The following is a 12,564-nucleotide window of genomic DNA, read 5'->3' as shown; positions in this document are numbered from 1 at the left end:
ACACACTAAGCCTCCTGCAGTGTGATCGCATGCGGCTTGTCAGTAAGAGGTTAAAGAATTATGTTCAACATATGTAAAATTGGGAACCGTCTGGTGCCCAAGATTGGCGAGCAGGAGGTCAGAGTCTGAAGTTGAGGCACAAAGGAGCAGGATACAAACTTGGGACTCACAAGGGGGATTTTACTTGGAGTCTGGGTCCAAGTCTGCGCATTCAGCTAGTAGACACAGAGTCTTGCATTTGAAGAGGATACTGCCGAGGCCAATCAAAGATTAAATGTAGTAGTCACATGACTTCCTTGTAGCATTGCCAACTCTGTTTGGACATATTCCTGGAGATTTTATCAAATGACCTTCCAGCCCAAACAGACTTTCTCCCTATTTCCAACATTTTTATAAATAAACAAGCGTTATATAGATTTTTCTTTGTAAATGCCCCAATTCAGGATTCCTGATTTGCTCCCAGCAACATCTAGGTGATTAATCTTTAATTCCCGGAGAATCCAGGACGATATGGGAGGGTTGGCAACCCTACATCCTTGGTGCAATGAGATGTCCGCTGTACATCAAGCTGGCAAAAGTCAGTTATCTGAGGTTAACAGGACTCATCCTGCTACAGCTTTGCTGCAGCTGTACAGGGCATTGGTGAGACCACATTTGGAGTAGTGTGCACAGTTTTAGTCTCCATGCTTAAGAAAGGATCCAATTTCATTTGAAGCAGTTCGGAGAAGGTTCAGTCAACTGATTCCTGGGATTTGGGGCTGTCCAACAATGGGAAGCTAATTTCATTGCATTTGCATCTCACCATCTTGCCTGCCGGCCGGAATCATCCCTCCCTCATCCGGGCACGTCGGTGTGATCGCAGGCTGACCGTGTCTCACAACTGAACATAAACCACGTGCACCTGCCGAGCTGCACTTCACTTGGGACTCTGAAGGTTGTTTTCCTACCTTACTTCGGGCAGCACTCGTGGTCATCAGCGCCAGGCTTCGCTGGCAGCACCACGTCGCTTTCAGGGCAGCTCACTGGCAGGTTTCCACTTACCAGACCAGCTGTAAGGCGGGGGTGGCTTTTCAACGGCTGCAGGGTTAGGACTTGCTTGGGGAAGAGGGAGAAGTGGCTTCAGGCAAAGGAAAAGGCTGCAGGGTGAGGGCAATTCTTGGGAAGGGCAGGGAGGTATCCCAGGGGGTGTGTGTGGGGACACATGTTGATCTGTGCAAGTGTCCTCAGGGCGGTGAGGGCTGAGGAGGCAGTCTCCAGTGGAGATGAGGCCAGATGGACATGTGAGGGTGTGTGTGAGAATGGGTGGTGATGTCCCTTGAGCTGGCAGTGAGTGAGATGCCAGTGAATGTGTGAGTTTAGAGTGATGAGATGGTTGCCTTACCCTGGCGGCATGGATGGCGAACCTCTTTTGTGGAGCGTTGGTACTGACCACTGTTGCCGGAGTGGTGACACTCTTGGGCCTCCTGCAGCCAGAGCAGGGGTACTGGACATTGCGGCGGCCCTCCACAGCGTCCAAAAAGCATTCCAGGGACGCATCAGAAAAATGGTGAGCTTTTTTCATTCATTGGGTGTGGGCGTCGCTGGCTAAGCCAGCATTTATTGCCCATCCCTAACTGCCCTTGTTCAGAGGGCATTTAAGAGTCAACCACATTGCTGTGGGTCTGGAGTCACATGTAGGCCAGGCCAGGTTAAGCCCTTTCTTTCCCTGAAGGACATTAGTGAACCAGATGGGTTTTTACAACATTCAGCAATGGCTTCATAGTCATCATTAGACTTTTAATTCCAGATTTTTATAGAATTCAAATTGCACCATCTACCATGGCAGGAGTCCCCAGAACATTACCCTGGGTCTCTGGATTACTAGTCCAGCGACAGTACCACTACGCCATCGCCTCCCCTAAGGCTGCAGTCTGCCTGCCTTTCGGGGCCATGTCTTCTGACCAGCAGCCCTAGGCTGCCAGCATTGAGAGCTGTGCATGCGGCTAAGTTCGAATCTGGTGCCCGGTGTGAGGAAGCGGCGAGGCGATGGCGTGGCGGGCGAATTGGAGGAATCCCACCTGCGAAACGGCATGTTTCCCGTGACTGCATAAATAATGAGGCTGGAAGGGGATGATACGCGTGCAAATCAGCCATTGCGACCAGCGGGTAAAACATTATTCTACACGCCCGCTACCGCACTTTGTGCAGTTCTGGGACGATTCCGTACACGGGGTCTCCCATTTAAGGCGGTGATGAGGAGGCTTTTTTTCTCTCAGAGAGATGTTAATATGTGGAAGTCTGTTCCGCTGAGAGCACTTGGTCATGGAATATTTTTAAGGCTGAGTTGATTCTTGATTAAGAAAGGAGTCGAAGGGTGTGGGGGCCGGAGTTAGACAGGAAAATGGTGTTGAGGCCAAATCTTATCCATAGAACCACAGAAAAGTTACAGCACAGAAGGAGGCCATTCGGCCCATCTTGTCCATGCCAGCCCGAGGACACCCAGATCCATGGTCTTATTAAATGGTGGAGCAGGCTCGAGGGGCCGAATAGCCTACTCCTGCTCCTAATTTGTATGTTTGTACCTATATGTCCGCCACAGTCAACGTCCCTTTATCCCCAGTTCCAACACACTCAGTGGTGCAGATAAGGGAGTCCTGCCCACGGTATGAGCAGAGTTCATTATGGCCGGTAGGTGGCACAAACACTGGGAGGACCAGCTCCAGGATTCCTCCTCCTTGGGTCCATCTTGCCCCATCTTGTTGACCGTTGTTTGAGGCGTTGGACCCGGCGGAAACCCCGAATCGCGATTGGTGGCTTTTCCCTAGCAACGCTGCCGGCGGCCTGGCCAATGGGTGGCGACGTTATTGGTGCCAGGGCCGCGCTGCGATGGAGGTGCCGGCGGCTTCTGGTGGTTATGTCGGGGAGGTGAAGCAGCAGCTGCGGGACGGTGAGGAGCCGAAATGGGAGAATGACCCGGGCCGGGCTGAGGGGCGGGGGGTCCGGGAGGGGCCGGGCAGAGGGGGGGGTCCGGGCCGGGCGGCGGGGCCGGGGGGGAGGGGAGGGGAGGGGCGGGGGGTCCGGGCCGGGCGGGGGGGCGGCCGGGCCGGGGACAGGGGTGTCTCTCTGAATAAAGGTTTGGCCAGGTCACCAGCAATGACGGTGTTGTTTCCCGTGGTTTCTCCTGTTGACGAGGCTCTGTCTGTCAATGATTTTTAAATATACCCATTCTGACAATAACCCCCAGCCCCATCCTAACAATAACCATGAACTCTAACCCTGAACCTCAACTCTAACCCCAAACACTAAGCTCTCTACCCTTCGCCATTCCTTCACTGTCGCTGGTTCAAAATTCTGGAACTCCCTTCCTACCAGCACCGTGGGTGTACCTATGCCCCATGGACTGCAGCCGTTCGAGGCAGTAGCTCACCACCAGCACCTCAAGGGCAACTAGAGATGGGCAATAAACGCTGGCCTGGCCAGCGATGCCCACATCCCATGAACACATTTTTTAAAATCCCCAACCCTTAAACACTAACCACGAGCACCATTGGCATTAATGTGTAAAGCCAGACAGTAAATGTTGCTGGGCTAACATCAGCCCGATTCTGGTCTCCTCTGATCCGCTGCCCCCTCACACATTTCCCAGCACGAGTTAGCAGATTGTGATCCCTGGTTGATTTTTCTACTCCCAACCTGGGAACATGGAGTTTCATGCTCCAAACAAGAAAAGGACTGCAGGGAGCAGGCTTAAGTGAAGAAGGCAGCAGAAGGTTGGCGACTGCGGGCTGTTGGGACAAAAGTACCTCTTTGGAGCAGTAGCATTTTGCTCAGCGCGGCTGAAGATGTGAAATTATGCGTGTAATTTGGTGTTTGAGTGCATACTTGGGAATCCAGGGAACAGAATCTTGGGAGACAAAATTGAAACCCTGTGAGTCGGGCGGTCATTGATGCTATCCGAGTTTGGTAATCGAAGAGGGCTCAAGAGAAGCCTTGAAGATCCAAGAAGGCAGCCGAAGGTTGGTGACTCAGTGCTGCAGGCCATTGAGGCAAAGGTACCCCTTTGGAGCAGTAGCATTTTGCTTGGCATGGCTGAAGAGCTGAAACTGTGCTTGTGAATTGGTGCTTGAGTGTAGACTTGGGAATCCAAAGGAACAGAATCTCGGGAGACTAGACTGAAATCCTGCGAGGTGGGCTTTTGTTGAGGCCGTCCAGGTTGGAGTGACGTTTGGAGAGAATTCCCAAGACAGATCTTTGAAGGTTGAATACTGGAATCCTTTGTCAGAGGGACAGAGTTTCAGAGAGATTGGTTGACTCACAGTGTTTACTGATGTCTGGGTGGGTTGTTGAGAAATCCATGGACTCTCTCTTGGTTGCATCTGCCATTTATTGTGCAGTGTGGTGTATTCTACCACAGTTTGCTTGTTAATTCACATGTACCCTTAATAACACTGAATGTTAGAGTATAAGATAGAAATGGTAAATTGTTTTATCTTTTTGACTTTGCATAGTAAAGTTTATTTTTATTTATTCAAAATCCATGAAGTCTTATGGCTTTATTCACTTAGTCGGTGTCTTGAATCTCAAACTTTGCCTACTTTAAACAAAACATTATTGGTCCCTAACCAGATCTTACCAAAAACTTGGGTGTCTGGTTTAGGATCATAACAACAGATCATAACAAAGATCCCACGAGCCATGAATGAGTTGAATAACCTGTTGGTCTATTTAAGGTGGTATTAGTTGAGGGAGAAATTTTGACTGTACTGCAGGGTTCTTGGCGAGTTGAATAGTGCCATGAGACATCTTGTATGCATCTATGTGTGTAGGTGAGGCCTCAGTTTAATGCCTTACCTGAGAGACAGTGGGTGAAATTAATTCAATCAATTTGGTAAATTTATGCCAACCCCAGAAAAAAATTAACTGTGAATTGGATTGTTATATATGGAGGTTGCTTCTTTTAGTGAATGGGGAACCTCTGAAGTGGCCTACCACCCTCACTCAGTGGTTAAAAATCATTACTAGTACAAGGCCCACCCCCCAGCACCATATTACACTAACTAGGAGAAGCAATTAAAGTGGTTTTGCCTGTATTACTTACATCTCAACAACAAAATTTTAAAAAATCATGCTCCAACAATTCTCCTCATTCTCTTAATTGCAATATTTACCCAACCGAAAGGATATTCCTTCCCCAATCACCCTATCAAATTTCTTCATATTTTCTGCTCTTCTAAAATGCCTGTTAGGATGACACATGTGCCATCAATAGAAATCAATTTAACAAGTGTCCCCTTTTTAACTGAGCAAACTAATATATTTCAAATTATAATTAAAACAAAAGGAAATGTATTAAATCAAAATGTTTTTGCCGTGTCTATAATGCACTCCAATCCATCTGGTGTGCAGGAAAGCCTCAGGTGTACCAGCCGAGACCTTGTGCCCCCTCTCCAGGGGCCCCCCCGGGTGTGAACGTAGCCATGGAGCAGAGGCAGGCAGCTGGACTGAAGAGCCTCCTTGCTGCTCTTTGCTTGGACCTGTCAATGACCAAAGTCACATGAGGAGGTCCTTTAGCTTGGTGGCCTCTCTATTGTAGACAACCAAAGAGCAGGAATGTAGGACAGAAATGTTGATGGAAATTGAGGAGCAGCCCAGATGGAAGAGGGCCAGGAGCCTCTCTACCATTTGCTGAGCTTCGAGTGAATCTCCTCTCTGTAACCTTTTTTAGTGGCAATAGGTGCCAGAATGTCAGGTCTCTTATAAATATAGCTCCACATCCCTGGTGTCATCAGGATAGCTTTATGCTGTCTGGTTGTAAACTTGTAAGACCAGGAAATTGCTTGTAATTTTCTCACCACAGCTCAGATGAGGCTTTTTGATTGTTTTACATCTGTAACAAAATTTGATTTCACACACCCAGCAACAAACATGGATATATTTCCACACTTTGTAGGTAACTAGGATTTTCTTTCTTCTAGGTTTTGGTCTATATATTTATCCAAACAGCTTTTTCCAGTATGAGGGAGAATGGAAAAAAGGGAAAAAGCATGGTAAGTTATCCATGTGCTGCTTTCTGAGATATAACAAATTTCACTTCCTTATGTGCTGTCAAAGAAAGAAAGAACTTACATTTATATAGCAGGTTTCCCAACCTCAGGACATCTGAAAGTGCTCCACAGCCAATGAAGCACTTTTGAAGTGTAGTTACTGATGTAATATAAGAAAGAGAGTGGCTTATTTACACACAGTAAGCTCCCATCAACAGCAATGTGATAATGACCAGGTAATCTGTTCCAGTGATCTTGGATGAGAGATAAATATTAACCAGGATACTGGAGAGAAATTCCATGCTCTTTTTAAAAATGGTGCCATTGGATTTTTTTATGTCTGCCTGAGATGGTTTAATGTCTCATACAAAAGACAGCACCTTCGATGCTGCAGCATTCCCTCAGCAGTGCACTAGGGTGTCAGGCTGGATTTTTGTGCTAAGTCTCTGAAATGCGGCCTTGAATCCACAACTTTCTGACTCAGAGGCAAAGTATTCTACCCACTGTGCAGTGGCTGATACCTGTAAGATTCTTGTTAGAATCATATCTCTTTAAACTGGATTTTTCTTTTTAAACTATGGAAGAACGTTCCAGTATTTGGACATTTGGAGGCTGCCGAGAGTTTTTTTTAAAAGGGCCGTAAGTTCACCTTGGAACTGTCAACAAGCAGGCCTCTCGCAAGAAATCACCTGAGCTGTATGGTACTTGAGAAGGAGTTGATTGTTTTGGACTTTAATTACTGAAGCTGGAAGACAAAAAGGAAATCACATGGCAAAACCTGTGGTTTTGCTTTCAGTCTTGTTGGGGAAAGGTTGAGAACAGAAGGCTACCCTGACTAGCTCTCTCTCCCTCTCTGCTTTGTGAAACCGTGCATGGTTCTCGGCCTGTAGCCAGTGATCTTCACCTGAGGGTAGTTTGCCTGCATAAGTTTGGATTTGCTAGCTGAGACAGGAAGAATTGGTGCAGCTTTACTCTCCTCCACGCTGAAGCGTCGTCGGTGAACTTCCCAACATCTACTGGACCCAGCCAGTCACCCCCACCCCGAACTCTCCACACCCGTCTTCACCTGAGGGAACTTCAGATCGACAGCATCGAGCCTCCGTGATCTTTAATTTTTTTTCTCTTTCTAAGAAAGTTATTTTTCCCATCTGCCCTACTCTGCAAAGGCTATCTGTGTGTCTTCTGTTTGTGTATACACGCCTGTGTGTGTGCTGGGGAAGTTTAAAAAGGTTAGTTAATTACACTTCAGATTACAATTGTGTGTCAACCAGTTCTTGAACCTTGTTTAAAAGGATAAAAAGCAAAGAACTGCGGATGCTGGAAATCCAAAACAAAAACAAAAATACCCGGAAAAACTCAGCGGGTCTGGCAGCATCGGTGGAGAGGAGCACAGTTGACATTTCGAGTCCGAATGACTCTTCAACAGAACTAATTAAAAATAGAGAAGGGGTGAAATATAAGCTGGTTTAAGGGTGATGGGGGGGGGTGGACAAGAAGAGCTAGGTAGAGGGCCAGTGATAGGTGGAGATAACCAAAAGATGTCACAGACAAAAGGACAAAGAGGTGTTGTAGGTGGTGATATTATCTAAAGGAATGTGCTAATTAAGGGTAGAAAGCAAGACAAGCAAGGTACAGATAGCCCTGGTGGGGTGGGGTGAAGGAATCGAAAAAGGCTAAAAGGTAGAGATAAAACAATGGATGGAAATACATTTAAAAATAATGGAAATAGGTGGGAAAAGAAAAATCTATAAAAATTATTGGAAAAAACAAAAAGGAAGGTGAAAAATCGGAAAGGGTGTGGGGATGGAGGAGAGAGTTCATGATCTAAAATTGTTGAACTCAATATTCAGTCCGGAAGGCTGTAAAGTGCCTAGTCGGAAAATGGGGTGCTGTTCCTCCAGTTTGCGTTGAGCTTCACTGGAACAATGCAGCAGGCCAGGGATGGACATGTGGGCATGAGAGCAGGGTGGAGTGTTGAAATGGCAAGCGACAAGGAGGTCTGGGTCATGCTTGCAGACAGACCGAAGGTGTTCTGCAAAGCGGTCACCCAGTCTGCATTTGGTCTCTCCAATGTAGAGGAAACCGCATTGGGAGCAACGAATGCAGTAGACTAAGTTGAGGGAAGTGCAAGTGAAATGCTGCTTCACTTGAAATGAGTGTTTGGGCCCTTGGATGGTCAGGAGAGGGGAAGTGAAGGGGCAGGTGTTGCATCTTCTGCGGTTGCATGGGAAGGTGCCGTGGGAGGGATTTGAGGTGTAGGGGATGATGGAGGAGTGGACCAGGGTGTCACGGAGGGAACGATCCCTATGGAATGCCGCCAGGGGGGATGAAGGGAAGATGTGTTTGGTGGTGGCATCATGCTGGAGTTGGCGGAAATGGCAGATTATGATCCTTTGAATGCGGAGGGTGGTGGGGTGATAAGTGAGGACAAGGGGGACCCTATCATGTTTCTGGGAGGGAGGAGAAAGTGTGAGGACGGATGCGCGAGAGATGGGCCGGACATGGTTGAGGGCCCTGTCAACCACCGTGGGTGGAAAACCTCAGTTAAGGAAGAAGGAGGACATGTCAGAGGAACTGTTTTTGAAAGTGGCATCATCAGAACAGATGCGACGGAGGCAAAGGAACTGAGAGAATGGGATGGAGTCCTTACAGGAAGTGGGGTGTGAGGAGCTGTAGTCGTAGCTGTGGGAGTTGGTAGGCTTGTAATGGATATTGGTGGACAGTCTATCACCAGAAATTGAGACAGAGGGGTCAAGGAAGGGAAGTGTCAGAGATGGACCATGTGAAAATGATGGAGGGGTAGAAATTGGAAGCAAAATTAATAAATTTTTCTAGGTCCTGACGAGAGCATGAAGCGGCACCGAAGTAATCATCGATGTACTGGAGAAAGAGTTGTGGGAGGGGGCCAGAGTAGGACTGGAACAAGGAATGTTCCGCATACCCCATAAAGAGACAGGCATAACTGGGGCCCATGCGGGTACCCATAGCCACACCTTTTATTTGGAGGAAGTGAGACGAGTTTAAGGAAAAATTGTTCAGTGTGAGAACAAGTTCAGCCAGACGGGAGGCGAGTAGTGGTGGATGGGGATTGTTCAGGCTTCTGTTCAAGGAAGAAGCGGAGAGCCCTCAGACCATCCCGGTGGGGGATGGAGGTGTAGAGGGATTGGACGTCCATGGTGAAGAGGAGGCGGTTGGGGGCCAGGGAACTGGAAATTGGTGATATGATGTAGGGTGTCAGAGGAATCACGGATGTAGGTGGGAAGGGATTGGATAAGGGGAGAGAGAATGGAGTCAAGATAGCGAGAAATGAGTTCCATGGGGCAGGAACAGGCTGACACGATCGGTCTGCCGGGACAGTCCTGTTTGTGGATTTTGGGTAGGAGGTAGAAGCGGGCGGTCCGAGGTTGGGAGACTATCAGGTTGGAAGCTGTGGGAGGAAGATCTCCAAAGGAGATGAGGTCAGTGACAGTCCTGGAAACATATTTATATTTCACCCCTTCTCTATTTTTAATTAGTTCTGTTGAAGAGTGATGCGGACTCGAAACGTCAACTGTGCTCCTCTCCGCCAATGCTGCCAGACCTGCTGAGTTTTTCCAGGTATTTTTGTTTTTGTTCTTGTTTAAAAGGAGTTTTGTTTTATAATAAATTAGTCATTCTGAGTTTTTTGAAAGAAACCTGGTCAGAGTCTCTTTTCTTCTGGGCACTAGAGGTATAGGTAAACAATTGGCCATTTTGGTGAGAAAGTTAAGCATTTAAATTAATGGTTTGGCCTGCAGATTAGTGGACTTGATGATTGGTATACTCCTCCTATCCCGGTCGTAACATTACATGCTTCAAAAAATTTGTTTTACATTACATGCCTGCTCATGATAGACACTACTTTCTGTTACCTGTCATGACATGTCCCTGGCCCTATGTTATGGTTGATTTTTTTTTAAAAACTGGGTTACAATCTTTGTCTCCTGTTTTCTTCCTCATGGGTAATGTCTATCTCCAAACAAACCCTTTTAGAGAGCAAGGCAGTTCTGTTTTGTCATTGCTTGCTGTCAGTATTCTGAGAATTGTAAACAGGTCGCACAGTTCACATTTGAACTCGCTGGCTTTGACAGACATGAAAGGTTGTGATTGATTTTATTTTTGGCCACACTAGGTATTGGGAAGTTTCTCATGAAGGATGGCAGTTTCTATGAGGGGGAGTTTGTGAATGGAGAAATAGAAGGGAATGGTGTCCGGTACTGGGCTGCCTCAGGTACGAAAACTCCTCACATTGCTATCTATTAAAATAATCTCTTACAGATGAGCTTAAAAGCAGATCATCTTTTAGAAAAATAGAACCTAGCAAACGCGGAGCTGAGAGACATTGAACAAGTGAGCTAGCTATGTATCATTTTCACTTCAATGATTTAACCCACACATGATTAAGCATTTTTGTATATTATATTTTGTGTTTCTTGAACAATTGGAAATTATTAGTGTCTGTTTCCTGTACAGACTTGGTGCCCTTTAATTTATTTCTTTGCTCCTAAATGTTTGGGCTCTTCTTGGACAGTTCCTATTATCTCTGTCCTTTGTGTAATGTTGATTGGGAATTCGAATTGCTGCAGTTTCAAACTCGTCTGATGCTTCAGTTGATCAACAACTACTTGCATTTATATAGTGCCTTTAATGTAATAAACATCCCAAAGGACTTCACAGGAACATTATTAGATGACATTTGACACTGACCCGCATAAGGGGATATTAGGGCAGATGACCAAACACTTGGTTAAAGAGGTAGGTTTTAAGGAGCATCTTAAAGGAGGAGAAAGAGGTAGAGAGATGAAGAGGTTTAGGGTTGAAAATCCAGAGCTTAAGGAGCAGGTAACTGAATTCACAGCTGCCAATTGTGGAGCAATTAAAATGAATGACACGTGAGAGACCAGGATTGTAAGAGTGCAGAGACCTTGGAAGTTTCTAGTGCTGGAGGAGCTTAGAGATAAAGCATGGGCATGGGCATGGAGGAATTTGAAAACAAGGGTTAGAGTTTTAAAATCAAGGTGTTGCCAGACCCAGAGGCAATGTGAGCCAGCAAGCATAAGGGTGATGGATGGATGGTGGAGTTAGGGTACAGGCAGCAGGGGAACATTGGAATAGTCAAGAGGGTTTTAGCAGTAGATAGACTGAGGCAGTGGTAGCAATTTTACAAGGTGAAAGAAGGTGGTCACTTTGCAGATCGGTGTGAATCGTTTTCCGGTGGGTCCTTTATGGAAAGTGCCTTTGTGTGGATGTCGGGGAAGGACAGGATTGGGTTTCTCTGTGATGGCCACCCTGGATGAACAGCCTGCTTGTCACTTATTGTCTTGGCTCAATCATGAATAGTAGAAGCTCAGTGAGGTACTGGAGGGCTGTCAGCCCCTTTTGGGAAGAAAAAAAAGCTGCAGCTATATAAAACACTTCACACAAAGAATGGCTACTTACCAGTGAGCTTGCTGCTCTTTAAAACAGCTCTGAGCAAACATTTAGCACCTGAAGGAAAAGAATGGGAGGAATTTAGACATAAAAACAAGTTCAAAAATGCTTTTAAATTTTTATAGGGAATGAGTATTGCGGACAGTTCTCACAGGGAGAGATCCATGGATATGGAGTGATGAAGTACCTTGATGGTGCCCGGTATGAAGGGGAGTTTCACTACGGTGCCCGAACAGGTGAATGATTGTATTTTTGACTACATCTGCAGCCTGGCTGTGCAACTAGCCTTGTATCTTTTGGAGTTCCCTATAACTACAGAGCCAGAGGCTGACCCTCTGCTTGTTACTGACAGAATGTGTAATTCTGCCTTATTTCTTTGCCTAGGACATGGAGCAGTGTTAGACAATGAGGGCCAGGTGTACCGAGGCTCCTTCCACAACAATAAGAAACAAGGAGAAGGAGAGATGTTTTATAAGTAAGTGAATGCTAGAGCTAAGAACCCATTCACTCAAGTCCTCTTAGTTAGTGAGACAGTACTTACAAGTGCGTAGAATGAGCCACACAGCTGTTTCCAGCTCTGTCCGCTCATTTGCTTTTCTAATTTTCACCAAGGTTTTATCTCTTCTTCTGTCTACCAAATTTTGAAAGTTTTGAAGTATTATGTATAGGATTGAATAGAATTTATATCACAGAGACAGGCCATTCAGCCCAACTGCTCCATGCTGCTCTATGTTCTTCACACAAGCTTCCTCCCACCTTAGCTCATCTTACCTATCAGCATATCCTACTGGCTGGGAAATCCTTTCAAAAATAGAAACCAAAAGTACATAGATTTAAATATGGTGAATAAGATGGGGAAATGTTATCAGTGTTTTTGAGGGGAAATTCCTTGCGCTCCCCCCTCCAAAAATAATTCAATCAATCTGAAAGGTCGCACTTTGGGCAAGGTACCAAAGCGTGATAGGCTCCAGGAGGTGTAGCTCAATGGGGACTCGATACTTTCAGAAGAGGAAGGAGGGGATTAAACTGTCAGAGAAAACTGTTTAGAAACCTGACCCCCTACTCTCACTGTACACACAATACATAGAACAGG

The 12,564-nt window shown here is 46.3% G+C and overlaps 1 protein-coding gene across 5 annotated transcripts in view; it reads left to right on the top strand.

Annotated features, from left to right (window-relative positions):
* The first annotated feature begins 2,785 nt into the window (after positions 1-2,785).
* The window catches only part of LOC144672935 (MORN repeat-containing protein 1-like), a 194,490-nt gene continuing 184,711 nt past the window's right edge, over positions 2,786-12,564 (top strand). For 3 of the 5 annotated variants that reach the window (XR_013574212.1, XM_078534942.1, XM_078534941.1), the window contains exons 1-5: positions 2,787-2,926; positions 5,955-6,026; positions 10,174-10,272; positions 11,597-11,707; positions 11,856-11,946. Coding sequence is in view for 4 of the 5 variants with exons in the window: in XM_078534942.1 (XP_078391068.1) it covers positions 2,866-2,926; positions 5,955-6,026; positions 10,174-10,272; positions 11,597-11,707; positions 11,856-11,946 (434 nt within the window). In the remaining variant the exon portion in view is untranslated. Of the gene's footprint in view, positions 2,927-5,954; positions 6,027-6,734; positions 7,253-10,173; positions 10,273-11,596; positions 11,708-11,855; positions 11,947-12,564 lie in introns of those variants that run through there. The other 2 variants (XM_078534944.1, XM_078534943.1) reach the window with 2 other exon arrangements.

This window comes from Cetorhinus maximus, unplaced genomic scaffold, assembly GCF_964194155.1.
Source record: "Cetorhinus maximus unplaced genomic scaffold, sCetMax3.hap1.1 HAP1_SCAFFOLD_154, whole genome shotgun sequence".
Lineage (NCBI taxonomy): Eukaryota > Metazoa > Chordata > Chondrichthyes > Lamniformes > Cetorhinidae > Cetorhinus > Cetorhinus maximus.
Note: the sequence above shows the minus strand (reverse complement) of the source record. Positions and strands in the feature narration are given on the sequence as shown.